The 16800-nt window shown below is 52.6% G+C and overlaps 1 protein-coding gene across 3 annotated transcripts in view; it reads right to left on the bottom strand.

Moving 5' to 3' along the window:
• Positions 1–16800, bottom strand: part of ITPR3 (inositol 1,4,5-trisphosphate receptor type 3) — a 75761-nt gene that overhangs the window by 34031 nt on the left and 24930 nt on the right. For all 3 annotated transcript variants that reach the window (XM_032253423.1, XM_032253421.1, XM_032253422.1), the window contains 8 exons: positions 8034–8155; positions 5801–5887; positions 5033–5191; positions 4728–4826; positions 4301–4384; positions 966–1112; positions 634–729; positions 86–136 (listed from right to left, as the gene is read on the bottom strand). In XM_032253423.1, the coding sequence (XP_032109314.1) occupies positions 86–136; positions 634–729; positions 966–1112; positions 4301–4384; positions 4728–4826; positions 5033–5191; positions 5801–5887; positions 8034–8155 (845 nt within the window). The remainder of the gene's footprint in view (positions 1–85; positions 137–633; positions 730–965; positions 1113–4300; positions 4385–4727; positions 4827–5032; positions 5192–5800; positions 5888–8033; positions 8156–16800) is intronic.

Below are 16800 nucleotides of genomic sequence, written 5' to 3'. Positions count from 1 at the left end.
CCTCCCGGGGTCTCACGGTATCCCCTGCCCCCGCCTACCCCCATGGCAGCCCCAGATCTCGCTGGAGACCTGCTCTGCTCCTCACCATTCCTGCTGTCTTGGGATCTGAGGCATCACCTTTGTAGCTAGGGTTCTCCTGGACAGAGATACAAGATGGTGGGGGGAGCTACTGGACACCAAACTATACCCACGCAACCCCACTGCAAAACACGGTCATCTACATAGGGCCCTGGGTTTGGGCAGGCGGCCTCTACCCTCCCAGGGGTGCTCATGTCATTCTGGGGGGACTCTTCATGGCCCCTCCCCATAGAACCACAAATGAACACACACACACCCCAGTGCTCCCAACACACACAAGTGTGTGCATTACAGACAGACAGGAAGTTTTGCTCACTGTGTATCCCCAATGTCTCAAATAGTGCCTGGCACATAGTAGAAGCACAGTGATATTTATTAGGCTTCTTCACAATCATGTCTTTACTTGATAATGTTGGTTAAATGCATGAGTGCAGAGAAGTCAGGGTCCATAGGCACATGTGCCACATATACAGATATGTGCACGAGTGCTCCTGCACACCCATGTGTGCATGCATATAACATGAGTCCCCAGGATGCCCTCTGCCTCCCGCTCACCTCAGCAGCCAGGTAGTTGCCCGTGGCTAGGTGCTTGAAGCGGTACAGGCCATTCCAGTGCCCAGCTCCTCCACGGCAGGGGTCGTGGTGAACCACCTGGGGACACACAGAGGTGAGGCAGGAAGGAGGGACTAGCCAGGCAGGGGGAGCTCAGACCCCGGGGAGACCTGGAGATCTCTTCGTAGGTGGGGTCTAGACCCTCCCTGGCCTTTTGACTCTGGAGGGGCTCAGAGGGAGGTAGGGTCAATATCCCACCCTCCAGGATGGTGGGGAAGAGGGAGGGGTGACATCCAGGGCTGATTCCAGGGTGCCAGAAGCGGGGCTCTTCTGACCTCCACCTCCCAGAGGGCATTGGAGCTGGTGGCCGAGGTGGCAGACTGGCGCAGTGTGGTGCGCAGGAACACCTGCAGCTTGCCCTTGTACTCGTCACACGTCAGGAACTTCTCCTGCTCCGCATGGAACAGCCGCACCACGTCTCCCTGCAGGCAGTGGGTGTGGCTCAGGATGGCTGCGGCCCCTCCAGGCTCAAAGACATGCCCAGGGCCCAGCCCCGCCTGCCTCAAACACGGGTGGCTGCTGGCAGGACCCCTCTTCCAGAGCCAGAAAAGAGTGGGGGGATGCAAGCTGAGGCTCCCCAGAGAACAGCCAGAGCCCAGACACTCTGCCCTCAGCCCGAATCCCAGAGCCCTCACAGGACTTCCCATGTTCAAACACACCCTAGACGGCTTCCCTCCCTATCTGTACCTCTAGACAACCTGCCTAACCTCTAACGGCCCATCTCCAGTCTCCCCCTCCATGAAGCAGGGGACCTCATGCCCTCAGTGTTCTTGGGCCATGGCTGCCCTTCTCCCAGGGTCCTTTCTGCCTAACTATGGGTAGGTTGTGCCCTGGACTAGAGCAGCATGGAAGGCATCTCCATGGCTTTGGACACAGAAATCAAGTTTGGATCCTGTCTCTGCTGTTTTTTTTTTTTTTTTTTTTTTTTTGACAGTATCGCTCTGTCCCCGGGGCTGGAGTGCAGTGGCACAATCTTGGCTCACTGCAATCTCTGCCTCCTGGGTTCAAGCGATTCTCATGCCTCAGCTTCACATGTAGCTGGGACCACAGGTGTATGCCACCACGCCCAGCTAATTTTTTGTATTTTTTAGTAGAGATGGGGTTTCACCATGTTGTCCAGGCTGGTCTCAAATTCTGAGCTCAGGCAATTCACCCGCCTCAGCCTCCCAAAGTGCTGAGATTACAGGCATGAGCCACTGTGCCCAGCCTCTGTCTCTGCTCTTAAAAGCTGTGTTGTCTGAGCCTCAGTTGCCTCTTCTGTAAAATGGGAGTACTACAACCTCCTTGCAGATATTGTCAGGATTACAATATACATGATGAAGTCACACCGCACACTTAGCCACTGTGCAGATGCTTTACAAAGACTTTCTCACCTGATCCTCACACCAACCCTCTGGGTAAATACATCATTAACCCCATTTGATGGGTGGAGAAACTCAGGCATAGAGAAGGTAAATATCCTGCTGAGGGTCATGCAACAAATGGCGACTGGGACATGAATCTGTGGCTCAGTTCCAGGGCCTACACCTTAATCACTCCATCACCTTCCTCCCCCAGCGAGCCCACCGCCCAGCAGGCACTCCATGCATGGCTGCCACTCCTGTTATCACCACGAATAGCATTTTCTGTCTTCCCTCCACTAAACACACACTAGACACAAAGCATTCAGTGGATACCCACAGAGTGAATGCATCGGTGAACGCAAGAATGCATGAATAAATGACGATACACAGGTTGGGTCAGTTACTATGGCAGAACCTAGTGACTCTCGTGCCCCAGTAGTGCAGGGCAAGGGCAAAAATGCATTGGACTTAGCACAAGAAAGCCGTGCTTCTGAGCTGCCTTGGAACCATGGAGCCATGACGGATTCCCCAGAAACGATTCCATGTAGACCACAGAGTGATGCCCAAGTCATGCTTCATATTATTTATTTATTTATTTTGAGACTGAGTCTCACTCTGTTGCCCAGTCTGGAGTGCCGTGTGGTGCAATCTCGGCTCACTGCAACCTCCACCTCCCAGGCTTAAGTGATTCTCCTGCCTCAGCCTCCTAAGTAGCTGGGATTACAGGTACCTCCCACCATGCCCGACTAATTTTTATATTTTTAGTAGAGATGGGGTTTTGCCTTGCTGGCCAGGGCTGGTCTCAAACTCCTGACCTCAAGTGATCTACCCGCCTCAGGCCCCCAAAGTGCTGGGATTACAGGCATGAGCGACTGCACCTGGACAAGATGCTTCATTTCCTAAGTGCTGCATAGATTCGGGCTGGAACGTTAGGGAGGACTTCTGGGAGGGGTAGTGCATGGCTGGGCCTTGATTAATGTGTGGACAATGTGCAGGCTTAAGAGAGGGAGGGAGGGAGAAGGCATTGGGGTGGTGCATGGGTAGACAGGAAGCAGCCTGGCAAAGGATGAGGAGGGTGGGCGACTGGGGCAGCCTGAGCAGGGCAGGAGAGTCTAACAGAGCAGCTCAGCGGGGTGAGGAGAGCAAAGGGAGCCACTGCAGCCTTCTGAGCAGGGAGGTGCATGAACACGCAGCCTCCTTAGGTGGCTGCTCTCAGGCCTCTCACCTGTCCCTCTGACAGGTTTCACTGCCAGGTGTTCCTGCCTGCTCCCCTAGCTGGACAGCCTCATAATCTTTTGAGATGGAGTCTTGCTCTGTCGCCCAGACTAGAGTGCAATGGCACAATCTCGGCTCACTGCAACCTCCGCCTCCCAGGTTCAAGCGATTCCCCTGCCTCAGTCTCCCAAGTAGTTGCGACTACAGGCACGTGTCACCGTGTCTGGCTAATTTTTCGTATTTTAGTAGAAACAGGGTTTCATCACGTTGGCCAGGATGGTCTCAATCACCTGACCTCGTGATCCGCCCACCTCGGCCTCCCAAAGTGCTGAGATTACAGGTGTGAGCCCCCACGCCTGGCCAGCCCTGCACTCTTTACAAATCTGCCTTCCCACAAAACCATCTACACCCCGTCTGCTGGTTCCATCCCCTGCAGCCCCACCTAAGAGACAACTGAACTCTCCTCTCTCGCCCACATCTGGTGTTCAGGGTTTCTCAAATGGTCTCTCTGGTGGCCCCAGACAGCTCCTTCTGACCTCAGTCCTGGACCTTCCTGAAGTCTTCGCTGCAGTATTTCCCAGTCCCCTCTTCTCTCCCAGATCCCACCCTAGCGTGTCTGGGACCAGGAAGGAGACAAGCGGTGACTCCTAACTCAGCAGACAGAGCAGCCTCACTCCCTTGCTGAACAGGGCAAGGGGCAGGGGGCCTGGCGTGGATCCCACGCAGCAGGAGTCAGGGACAGGATGATACTCAAAGGCTCTGGGATGGGGGGATGGAGACCCCCAGTCTGACACTCCCTCAAACAAGAGAGAAAACAGAGGCCAGGCAGAACCCAGAGAGGACGGAGAAGGGGGCTGTGGCCAGAGACAAGAAAGGGGCAGTCCTGGTAGGGCCATGTGGGTGGGGCCCTGAGGAGGTTGCCGGAGGCTGGAGGGCACAGAGTCAGGGAGAGGGTAAGGGCCTGAGACCTGGTGGGTGGAGAAGGCTGGAAGAGGGCCCTGGTGGGGAGGGCTGGGTGGCTAACTGGGCAGGGCAGGGGTTCCAGTCCTTACCCCCTTCAACACCTCCTCCAGGTGGTCCCGGAACTGCATAAAGAGGTTGATCTTCCAGCTGGTGTTGCAGTTCACAGAGTTGACCTGGGGAAGGGGGACAGACCCATGATGCCAGGCAGGCCCCAGCCACTGAGGGCCCAGAGAGGGGCTGAAGGGAAGGACCACCCAGCCACCATTACAGCACAAGGACAGGTGTCTTCTCATAGCCAGGGTCCCCAGACCCCAGCCTGGCTGCCTTAGGGCCACCAGCCTGTGTGGTGGAGATTGGGGGCAGTGTTGGAAAATGGATGCAGGAGCCATGAGGCCCAGCTTATCCAGCGGGTCAGATGGGGCTAGAGGCAGAGACCATGGCGGACAGCGGGGTGTCTGCGCCACCAGGGGTATGTGGACACCCCTGTACTGCATGGCTGACCCTCCACCCGCTCACCTCCTTGCAGCCGGCGTTGTCGCTGAGCTCATAATTGCTGGCATGCAGAGGCTGCCCAGCGTTGACAGGATTCAGTATCACCTTGTCCCCCACGACCACCTGGGCAGACAGGCAGGGCAGGTGAGGTGGGAAGGGCAGGGCCCTCCTGTCGCCACGCCTCCAGGCCTCCCTCTGGTCTCAGTCTGCCCTTCTAAGAAATGGGCATGACCTTAACCATTCTCCACACCAAAGACACTGGAGAAGTCCCTCCGGAGTTGTGCCCGGCACCTTCCACCAGGCCCCTCCAGCCCCGGCCCTGCCCTCACGTTGTCCCCGTTGCTCCGCAGCTTCCAGAAGGGCTGGATGAAGAGCCAGGAGCCCTCGTTGCCTGTGGCATCCAGGGTCACCCGCATGGCATTCTTCTCCAGCAAGGCCGGAAGCCGCTTGTTCACAGTCAGGTACTTGTTGCTCTTCATGTGCAGGAGCTGGGGGTCAGGTGGGTGCGGGAAGGTCACTGGGGCCCAGGGGCCAGCCCATCAGGGAGGGAACATGGGGGGATCCACTAGACCCTTGGTCACATCCTGGCTGCATACATAGTGTCAGACACCTGTCACAAACACACAGGCTGACACCCACTGCCACAGCCACACACAAACATGCACACAACAGGCACACCGCCATGGACACCCCAGTAATCACAAGAAAGAAGCGGTTCTATATACTTTACATAGATTAGCTCAAGTCACCTACAACGATCCAAGAGGGAAGTACTATTACTGCCTGATTTCACAGATGGGGAAACCGAGGCACCAGGGGACGTTTAGTAACTTGCCCAAGTTAACTCTGCCAAGATTTGAACCCAGACAACGCGGCTCCAGACTCCATGCTGATGACCACCATGCTGTCAACACACCCATGGCACAGCTACTCAGGCCACACAGCAACAGGCATACACACAGTCAGACACACAGCCACACAGCTGGCCCCAGGGCCACTCATTCCCCAGGGGACACACATGCGCAGAGGGCACTGCCTGCTGGCAGCCTCACCCAGCACTAGTGCAGCCTCTTAGGGAGAGGGCAGGGCAGCCTCACCTGGATCACGCTGCCGTACTTCACCACATCCCCGTGCACCTTCTTGTTCTCTGTGTCATTTTGCTTCTGCTCCATCTGGGCGGCATGCTGGGCAGACACACGGAAGTGAAGGGCGGGCTCAGAAGCTGCTCCTAGAGGGAGACATACTCCAGGCCCACACACACACACGCACCCATGCACACACACACATGCACCCATGCACACACACACACGCACCCATGCACACACACACACGCACCCATGCACACACACACACACGCACCCATGCACACACACACACACACGCACCCATGCACACACACACACGCACCCATGCACACACACACACGCACCCATGCACACACACACATGCACACAGTCACCTTGGACTCCAGGACCCCAGGGACTCCTGCCCCAGCTCCTGGTGCTGCACCCAGAGTGCTGCCCTCCACATGCGGATGGCAGCCTGAGGTCTCACATCACGCACAGCCCAAGGAGCCAAATCGCTACCCCCTCCCCGGCCACCTCCCCTGGAGAGGGCATGCCAGCAGGACCCTGAGCACCCCCACAATCCCCTTACACCCCCAGGAACGTATAGCTGTGCCTCACCACCCACCCCCATCTCACCAGACTCCCAGTGCCCCAGACACAGGACCCCTGTCCCAGTCCAAACCCTGGCAGGGGCTGCTTGGTGCCATTTCCTGGTTCCCTCCACCACCCCCACTCCTCTGCGACCTTCCCTCCCAAAACTGTGTGCACTCAGCCGACTGTCTCCAGGCGGCCCACCCTGACTGGTCACATCCCACTTGATGGATCCAGTGCTGGTGGCCTTGAGGATTTGGGCTGCATCCCAATAGACAGCTTTTTAGACTCTTCTATTCCGTTAGACTGGAAGTTGCCTAACTATAGGTGCCCTGTCTCCTCCACCAGGTTAGGAGTTCCTGGACGGCAGGAGCCCTGCCCTTTCCATCACACTGGCACTCTCTGAGGGCAGTGGTCTCTGCCTTTTCCTCCTCAGTCCTTTACTGAGACCAGGGGGAGGGTGGCAGCTGGAGAGTCTTGCTATGGACCATGTGACTTTCCACAAAGCAACAGCATGTGGCTGTGTGACCGCTTGCAGTTCTGATTATGTAGTTCTGCACATGTGAATGCCCTCCCCCCAGGCCAGAATCCCAGCAGGAAGGAAGCCTGTAGGAGCCCCCGCCCCCTAGGAAGAGAGCTGGGGTAGTAATACCAGAGCTCAGGCAGCCCACCTGCAGCTCCCTCCCTCCAGCCCAGTCCACAGCTATAGGGCACAGCCCAATGCCCCTATTCTAGACCCACCTCCTCCGGGCATGGGGCTCAGGGGAAGGGGACAGAAGGAAGCAAGGTTTGTATGACAAGGGGTGGGACAACAGGGCCCAGGGCTCTGGCTGCAAAGTTCCTGACCACAGTCAAAGCCTCCCACTCTCTTTGTGGTTTGGGGCCTGAGGTTGGGACCCCGACATCTGCCCAGGATAGGAACTGAGCCACTGCCCACAAGGGGCCCATGAGCGACCACATCCCAGCACCACAGTACGATCCACATGTCTGAGGAAGCCAGGGAGAGTTAGAGACCTGGGGCCATCTAGGCTCTACTGCAGACAGACTCACAGCATGACTGGTCAGGCCAGTCCCATCTAAGGGCCCCAGGCTCCAACTCTATGAAACAAGGGGAGAGGGTAAGACTAGATCCAGGGCTCCCAAACTGGGTTCCTTGGAGCCACTGTCTCTAGGAGCCACTGGGAACTCCATGGACAGCTGCACAGGTTGTTCACTGCTCTAGGTGTCAACATTCCAGTCTCTGAGTCATGCACTCTGGCATGGGGCTGTGCCAGCCTGGAGGAGGGGGCACTTTCTTCTCATGGATACAACAGAGTTATACGGACTGGTGGGTCACTGGGAAGGGACCCTAACCCCACACACACATCCCCTCCTTCACAGCAACTCACACCAATCTCTTGCATATTGGAATTTTAATTTTTTATTAATTTTTTGTAGAGATAGGGTCTTGCTATGTTGCCCAGGCTGCTTTCGAACTCCTGACCTCAAGCAATCTTCCTCCCTCGGCCTCCCAAAATGCTGGGATTACAGGTGTGAACTGCCACGCCCAGCTGAGTTTTAGAAACCGTTCAGCTCGGCCACAGAGCCCCTACTGGCTCCGGCAAGCAGCGGCCCGGCATGTGCACCCAGGCTCCTGGCGCATGCGCACAGATGCACGCCTGCACACACATACCTGCAGCTTCTGCAGCAACACCACGTCAGCGATCTTCTCCTTGTCCTGCTTGGTCTGCTTGGCCTTCCAGTACTGCTTCTGGGCAGAGTAGCGGTTCATGGGACACACCTTGAAGAGGCAGTCTGTGGCAGGGCAGGAGGTGGGTGAGGGGAATGGTTCATCTGGGGCTCAGGGCCCTCCCTGGAAAAAACCCCAGCCTGCAGCTCTGCTCTCCCAACCCTTCCCCACCCGCCTTCCCCACTGCAGGTAAAGAGGAAGTGGTTGGAAGAACCTCGTAGAATTTGGAGCATCCTGGATTATGCTCAGTAGAATGGGGAGGCTCAGAGCCAAGTTTGAGAGCAGTGCACCACACTTGGTGGGGTGGGCATGCACCCTCTTTTCCCGGGAGATTTACCAGAGGCTGCTAGAGCCTCCCCCTTATGCCCTGTCTGTGCCTAGCTTTCGTGAGTATTGGCAGCTAACAGCCCACATCTGCATCCTTCTTTAGCTAATTGCCTTGGTGGATAGAAACCACCTTGCACACAGAAGCCTGGGAAATTACATACCCCTCTCCCCAGGGGCAGCCCCTATCCAGTGACTGACACGGGTGTGGAACAGCCCAGCCTCTGGAGGGGACTGTCCAAGGGGCAGCTCACAGTCCCAAGATCCCCGTGGGGTCAGGCTGAGGCGCATCTTCCCCTGAAACCACATCCTTGTTCAGCTTCTTCCCCTGCCCTACACAGAGAGGAAGAGGCTCCCTCACTGTGTTCTCCTGAGGACTTCCTCAATAATTCACCCATCTTAGGCTTTGCTTCTAGGAATCTGACCTAAGACAATGCAAATCCAAAGTCCAGAAACATGTTCTCTAGTACAATTTTTACTTCAGCAAGTAGATAAAACAACTGTCATTCCCATAAGCCTAAGCTGCAGGAAGGGTGTCCGATTTTTCTGCTCATCAAAAGGAGGCATGAGTTGGAAAAGCCTATTTGAAAGCCTGTGGGGAGGGGCGGGAGGATTCTGGGTGCTGGTGAGGGGCTGGTGTGGGTGACGGGGCCTGCGTGACAGAAGCCTGGGCTGGGCTGGGAAATAGTGAGCTCCCCATCCCCATCACAGGAGGGATCCATGACCCGGACAAGGAGCAGGACTCAGTGGCCCTGAGAGCCCTCTCATGCTGCAGCTGTGTGAGCCCCTGATCACACAATGCTCCGGCAGTGTGGAACAGAAGGGAGACTGCTAGGCTGGGAGACTGGAGGGGGCCAATGGAGGGTCCCAATGGAGGGTCCCAGAAACAAAACCCCTTTTTCAGGTCCTTTCCTGTTCCCTCTAAGAAAGCTCTGTCTTTTTTTCTGGTCAAAGCTGGCCATCCAGTCGCAGGGACGAAAGAAAACCTGGATATTCCACCCAGCTTATAAGGAGGCAATGGCGCCACAGGACCATCAGGAGTAGAAACCGAGTGAAACAAAGATCAAGGAAGACAGAATTTCCTGGAAAGGAAGGGAAAAAATGGCAATTCCATAAGCAGATGGAGCCACCAAGGGCCACCCCAACTAGCCCCACTCAGCACTGCCAGCATCAGTGGACTTCACTTCTGAAAGGGCACCCAGTTTGTTGGAGAGTGTCTTTTTTTTTTTTTTTTTTTTTTAAAAGACACAGTCTCACTATGTAGCCCAGACTGGAGTGCAGTGGTGCGATCTCAGCTCACTGCAACCTCCAGCTCCCAGGCTCAAGCAATTCTCCTGCCTCAGCCTCCTGAGTAGCTGGGATTACAAGCATGCACCACCAAGCCTGGCTAATTTTTGTATTTTTAGTAGATACGTGGTTTCACCATATTTTCCAGGCTGGTCTCAAACTCTTGGCCTCAAATGATCTGTCCACCTTGGCCTCCAAAACTGCTGGGATTACAGGCATGAGCTACCGCGCTGGGCTGAGAGTGTGTCTTTATGGGCTCGGCTCAGCCCTCAGAAGGCAGCTGGGGTCTCCTGCTTCTTCCGGCTGGGTTGGCACTCCCAGGGGTTCCCAATTTCATTTTGTGAATCTCACTGCCTTGTTAGAGGCAGGAGGTTCCCAACAGAGTGGTGGGAAATGGGGCCACACCAGGGAATGTTCCAGAAATTCAGTGGGCAGGGAGTGATTTGGGTTGTACCGCCGATTGTCACAGTGGCACTAAGTGAGCAGAACAGGGATGCGGGACGCCTGCACCATGAAGATTGTCCTGGGTGATGCCTGATTGCAAATGTCCTGCCCACACGCACAGGTGGACATCTGTGAGTAGTGTTCTGGGCCTAGAGTTATACACAGAGGAACAAATATTTTTTTGCATGCATTTTAGCAAACACTGAATTTTCCAGGAATGCGGCTCCAATATAAACCAAGGGAAAGCTGTCCTTTGTGTTGTTCAAATTTTCCCAGGAGTTTTCTGCTATTTCAGAAAATACATCACTCATGGCCACATCAAATGATTGCATGTGTGGCTGCCACATTCATGATTTAAAAGGCAAGTGGTCTGGGCCCAGTGGCTCACAACTGTAACTCCAATACTATGGGAAGCCAAGGAGGGAGGATCACTTGAGGCCAGGAGTTCAAGACTGGCCTAGGCAACATGGTGAATTCTTATCCGTACAAAAAAAATTTTTTTAATAAAAAATTATCAGCCGGGCGCGGTGGCTCACGCCTGTAATCCCAGCACTTTGGGAAGCCAAGGCGGGCAAATCACGACATCAAAAGATCGAGATCATCCAGGCCAACATGGAGAAACCCCGTCTCTACTACTAAAAACTACAAAAAATTAGCTGGGCGTGGTGGTACGTGCCTGTAGTTCTAGCTACTCGGGAGGCTGAGGCAGGAGAATTGCTTGAACCCTGGAGGCGGAGGTTGCAGTGAGCCGAGATTGAGCCATTGCACTCCAGCCTGGCACCTGGTGACAGAGTAAGACTGTCTCAAAAAAAAAAAAAAAAAATTATCAACAGGCAGCAAGTGATGGAAAAACTAAAAATAATTTTAAAAAAAATAAAAAATTAGCTGGGCGTGGTGGCTCACGCCTGTAACCCCAGTACTTTGGGAGGTCAGGCGGGTGGATCACTTGAGGTCAGGAGTTCAAGGCCAGCCTGGCCAGCACGGTGAAACCCCATCTCTAAAAAAATAAAATAAAATAATTAAAATTTGGCCAGGCATGGTGTTGTGTACCTGTAATCCCAGTTGCTCAAGAGGTTGAGGCAGGAGGATCGTTTGAGCCAGGAGTTCAAGACCAGCCTTGGCAATATAGTGAGACCTTGTCTCAACTAAAATTCGAAAAAATTAGCTTGGCATAGTGGTATATGCCTGTAGTCCCAGCTTCTTGGGTGACCGAGGCAGAAGAATTGCTTGAGCCCGGGAAGTCAGGCTGCAGTAAGCCCTGCTCGTGCCACTGCACTCCGGCCTGGTGACAGAGAGAGACTCCCTGTATAAAAAAATATTATTTTTTTTTTTTTTTGGAGATAGAGTCTTGCTCTGTCACCAGGCTGAAGCGCAGTGGTTTGATCTTAGCTAACTGCAACCTCCACTTCCTGGGTTCAAGCGATTCTCCTGCCTCAGCCTCCCAAGTAGCTGGGATTACAGGCAGGTGCCACCACACCCCGCTAATTTTTGTATTTTTAGTAGAGACGGGGTTTCACCATGGGTGGCCAGGATGGTCTTGATCTCTTGACCTCATGATCCACCTGCCTCGGCCTCCCAAAGTGCTGAGATTACAGGTATGAGACATTCAACCTGGACAAAATATTTTTTTTTTTTTTTTTTTTGAGACGGAGTTTCGCTCTTGTTACCCAGGCTGGAGTGCAATGGTGCGATCTCGGCTCACCGCAACCTCCGCCTCCCAGGTTCAGGCAATTCTCCTGCCTCAGCCTCCCGAGTAGCTGGGATTACAGGCATGCACCACCATGCCCAGTTAATTTTCTGTATTTTTAGTAGAGACGGGGTTTCACCATGTTGACCAGGATGGTCTCGATCTCTTGACCTCGTGATCCACCCGCCTCAGCCTCCCAAAGTGCTGGGATTACAGGCATGAGCCACTGCGCCCAGCTAAAATATTTTTTTAAGTTATTTTCCTTTCTTTTCTCTCTTTTGTCACACTTAGGACATTAAACTAGTTCATTCCCTCCTGCTGGCTCCAGGCTCACTCAGACCCTGGCTCTAGACTGCCACCATTTTGCATTATATAAATATGGATATGGATAAAGTATATTATTTATGAATTCCACTGTGTTTTTTGCTACCCTCACCAGACTCATGGGTGGGCAGGTGGGCAGGGCCTGGTTGAGCTCATCACTGTTCCCCAGCCCTAACCTGGGGCTTAGCAAGCATCTGCCGGATGAATACATCAACCCAGAAACGACTTCCTCCTGTATGAGAAAGTGGGGTTTGATTTAGCCTTGGAGGGAGGAAAAGGTTATGAGGCACACAACTGGAGGAAAGGGCAGGAGGTGGGAGAGGATATGGCGCATCTGGGAACAGGACAGAGGTCCCTCCTGGCAGGGGCAGGGAGCTGATACAGGAAAGAGGGGCCGGCGGGGGAGGTGCTGAGCTGAGACCAGAGGGGCTGAGAGGTACGAAGTCCTGCATCTGAGCCCACAGGTCCTGGGGATTATCAGCTACCCAGTATCTACATGGCCCACCAGCCCCTTCAACCCCTAGTCCAGACAAGAGAAAAGGCAGAAAGGGACAGGTACAGCCCTAGGTCACCCTAGAGCAGGGGTCTCAAGCTTTTCCAACCTTGACTCATTTAAGAAATACAACTTAGATCACCACTGCTTGAAACAGCATGGGGACTTCCCGCTCCTGGTCATGGTATGAGGCTCCAGGTCCAACAGTGCTGAGAACCATGATGACCATCCACTCAGGACCAACCCAAACAGAAAGCAACTAAAACAACGGGATTTTTAAATGTGTGGTGTGCGGCCAGGCGCAGTGGCTCACGCCTGTAATCCCAGCACTTTGGAGGGCCAAGGCGAGCAGAACATGAGATCAGGAGTTCGAGATCAGCCTGGCCAACATGGTGAAACCCCATCTCTACTAAACATACAAATATTCGCCTGGTGTGGTGGCGGGCGCCTGTAATCCCAGCTACTCAGGAGGCTGAGGCAGGAGAATTGCTTGAACCTGGGAGGCGGAGGTTGCAGTGAGCTAAAATTGAGCCACTGCACTCCAGCCTGGGTGACAGAGTGAGATTCCATCTCAAAAAAAAAAAAAAAGAAAAGAAAAGAAAAGAAAGAAAGAAATATATGTTGTGCTAAGACTTCTTAAAGAATTGATAAGAGGGTGAAGAATTAACCAGCCAGAAGAGAAGATCGATAGGGAAACAAGAGATCTAGAAACAACCAGCTACTTTTGCCCTGAGGTGACTTCCTGATTCCAGGAAGCATAGACTCTTATTTTGACAGCTTCTTCAGGTGGAAGGGTCAGAGATCCCAGCCCAGGCCCCCAGAAGGTGAGGGGTCAACAGGAGACCGGGACCCTAAAGGGCTTCAGCCTCAGTCAAGTGCTGAACCCACAGCAGAACAGCTCCTATCAGAAGCTAAAGATATCAGCTAGAATCCCCCAGATGGTTCAAGTAACCCCAAACTTGAGCTGGGCTTCGAGTGGGCTTGAACTGGTGAAACTCCCTTAGGAGTCTGGCAGTAGGAGCAGCAGGGCCTTCCTGGAGGAAGATGCCTTCAACCTAGACTCAAACCAGACTTTATAATTGCAATGACCAGTATATGCTCAAAGAGAGGCAGGAATCCTTGGGAACCAGACACCACGAGGGAGAACAAGCCCACAAAACAGACGTTAAAAACAGACATGCGCAGAGACTTCAGATGCAGACATCACCCATAAAACAGATATGTCTTCTCTGCTTCAATCAATAAAAAAAGCTTGAAGATCCCAGCAGAGAACAGAAAACAATAAAAAATGACACAGCAGATTGAAAAAAAGAAACAAGCAGAACTTCTAGAAATAAAAAAAGTTGCAGTAACCAAAATTTTTAAACTCAATGGACATATTTAACCAGAGAATAGCCAGAGCTGAAGAAAGAATTAATGAAACCATAACAGCCCTTATAGGGTGGATGCATTCCAAGTCTATCCTATCCATTTCTGTCAGTGATGGCTGAGCCCATTCAAGTGACTTCACAGCCCACTAGCAGGTCAGAGCCTGTGTCTGCATGACATGCACTGCCCTGAAGCATCCCCAGGAGAGGAACGAAGTCAGAAATGAGCCCTCCCTGCTCCCGAGTCCTCTATATCTTTCTTGGAAACTTAATACCTGGAACTTGTGAGATTCCATTTTTTCTCTCACATGCCAGAAGATGCCGAGTGAACGAATAAACAAATGAGTAGACTCGAGGCCCGTCACCATGCACATTCCACGCTTGCTCCTTGCCCAGAAGCAGCCCTGCCAGAACGCTGACAGGGCCTGAACCTTCCTTGTCACTAAACCACAGGGCTAAAGGGCAGAGTGGGCAGGTAGCCAGGAGACTGGGCTCACACAGGAGCTGCAGCATCAAAGGCATGAGAAAAGGCAGAGGGACCAGGGAGGTTTCCTAAAGTAAGGATTGTGTGTCCCGGGTGTGTATCTGTGGATGAGGGGGCACAGTGCTGGTGAGACTGCAGACAAGAGGGTATTCATTTATTAAATAAGGTCAGTCAACATTCACCCAAAGCTAAGGTGTCTACCACTCCAAACGCCCACTGCCACTGCATTCCATCATTCCAGGGCAAGGGGAATAGCTTTAAGATATATACAAACTCGGGCTGGGCATGGTGGCTCAAGCCTGTAATACCAGCACTTTGGGAGGCCAAGGTGGGCGGATCATGAGGTCAAGAGATCAAGACCATCCTGACCAACATGGTGAAACCCTGTCTCTACTGAAAATACAAAAATTAGCTGGGCGTGGTGGCACGTGCCTGTGGTCCCAGCTACTCAGGAGGCTGAGGCAAGAGAATCGCTTGAACTAGAGAGACGGAGGTTGCAGTGAGCGGAGATCATCCACTGCACTCCAGCCTGGGTGACAGAATGAGACTCCGTCTCAAAAAAAAAAAAAAAAAAAATATATATATATATATATATAAACTCCCAGGTCCCACAGATCTTGGCAAATCTAGGGTGAGGCCTAGGAATATGCACTTTTAAAAGCATCTCTCCCCTACTCCCCTTCTACACCAGATGGTTCTGCTGCTCAACCAAGCACCCGTGTAGAGGACCCAAGGCAAGGACAGAGCACAGAGCAAGTTATACATCCCAGTAATGGACGAGCTCTGCATGAAATTATCCCTGCATCTGCTTCCAATTGTCTTCAGTGTTTAGACTCAACCTGTAGAACAAAACACTGCATGATTCTACTTATATGAGGTACCTAGAGTAATCAAATTCATAGAAACAGGAAGTAGAATGGTAGTTGCAGGGCCTGGGGGAGGAGGAAATGGGGAGTTATTGTTTGGTATCAAGTTTCAGTTCTGCAAGATGAAAAAAGTTCTGTGGATGGATGGTGGTAATGGTTGCACAACAATGAAAATGTACGGAATGCTGCTCAACCGTACACTTAACGATGATTAAGATGGTAAACTCGGCCGGGCGCGGTGGCTCACACCTGTAAGTAATCTCAGCATTTTGGGAGGCCAAGGTGGGCGGATTGCCTGAGGTCAGAAGTTTGAGACCAGCCTGGCCAACAGGGTGAAACCCCATCTCTACTAAAAATCCAAAAATTAGGCCAGGCGCAGTGACTCAGACCTATAATCCCAGCACTTTGGAGGCCAAGGCAGGCAGATCACGAGGTCAGGACTTAAAGACCAGCCTGGCCAAGACAGTGAAACCCCATGTCTACTAAAAATACAAAAATTAGCCAGGCGTAGTGGTGGGGATCTGTAATCTCAGCTACTCAGGAGGCTGAGGCAGAAGAATCTCTTGAACCCAGGAGGTGGAGGTTGCAGTGAGCCAACATTGCACCACTGCACTCCAGCCTGGGCAACAGAGCAAGACTCTATTTTAAAAAAAAAAAAAAAATCCAAAAATTAGCCAGGCATGGTGTTAGGTTCCTGTAATCCCAGCTACTCAGGAGGCTGAGGCAGAAGAATCACTTGAGTACGGGAGAGGAAGTTTACAGTGAGCCAAGATGCTACTGCACTCCAGCCTGGGTGATACAGTGAGACCCTGTCTTTAAAAAAAAAAAGAAGGATGGTAAACTCCTTGTTATATGTATCTTACCGCAATTAAAAATAAGTGACTTGGCTGTACACAGTAGCTCACACCTGTAATCCTAGCACTTTGGGAGGCTGGGGTGGATGGATCACCTGAGGTCAGGAGTTCAAGACCAGCCTGGCCATCATAGAGAAACCTCATCTTTCTAAAGAAAAAAAATAAAAAATAAAAAATAAAATTTTTAATTTAAAAAAATAAGTGACTTTTGCCAGGCACAGTGGTTCACACCTATAATCCCCATACTTTGGGAGGTTGAGGTGGGCAAACTGCTTGAGTCCAGGAATTTGCTTATTTTCCAGCTTAGGCAACATAGGGAAGCCCTGCCTCTACAAAAACTAAATAAATTAGCCAAGCGTGGTGGCACGCACCTGTAGTTCCAGCTGTTCTGGAAGGTGAGGCAAGATTGCTTGAGTCTGGGAGGTCAGGGCTGCAGTGAGCCACGGTGTCACTGCACTCTGACCTGGGCAACAGAGAGATCTTGTCTTAAACAAGTAACTTTTTTTTTAAAGTTTAAGACAAATTACTATGTAATTTGTAGGAGACTATTTTCTCATGGTTGTCTAGGATATGGAACTAA

This window comes from Sapajus apella, unplaced genomic scaffold (genome assembly GCF_009761245.1).
Source record: "Sapajus apella isolate SASKATOON/1434 unplaced genomic scaffold, GSC_monkey_1.0 scaffold83, whole genome shotgun sequence".
NCBI classification, from domain to species: domain Eukaryota; kingdom Metazoa; phylum Chordata; class Mammalia; order Primates; family Cebidae; genus Sapajus; species Sapajus apella.
The sequence above is the reverse complement of the archived record's forward strand: the minus strand, read 5'-3'. Positions and strand labels throughout refer to the sequence as shown.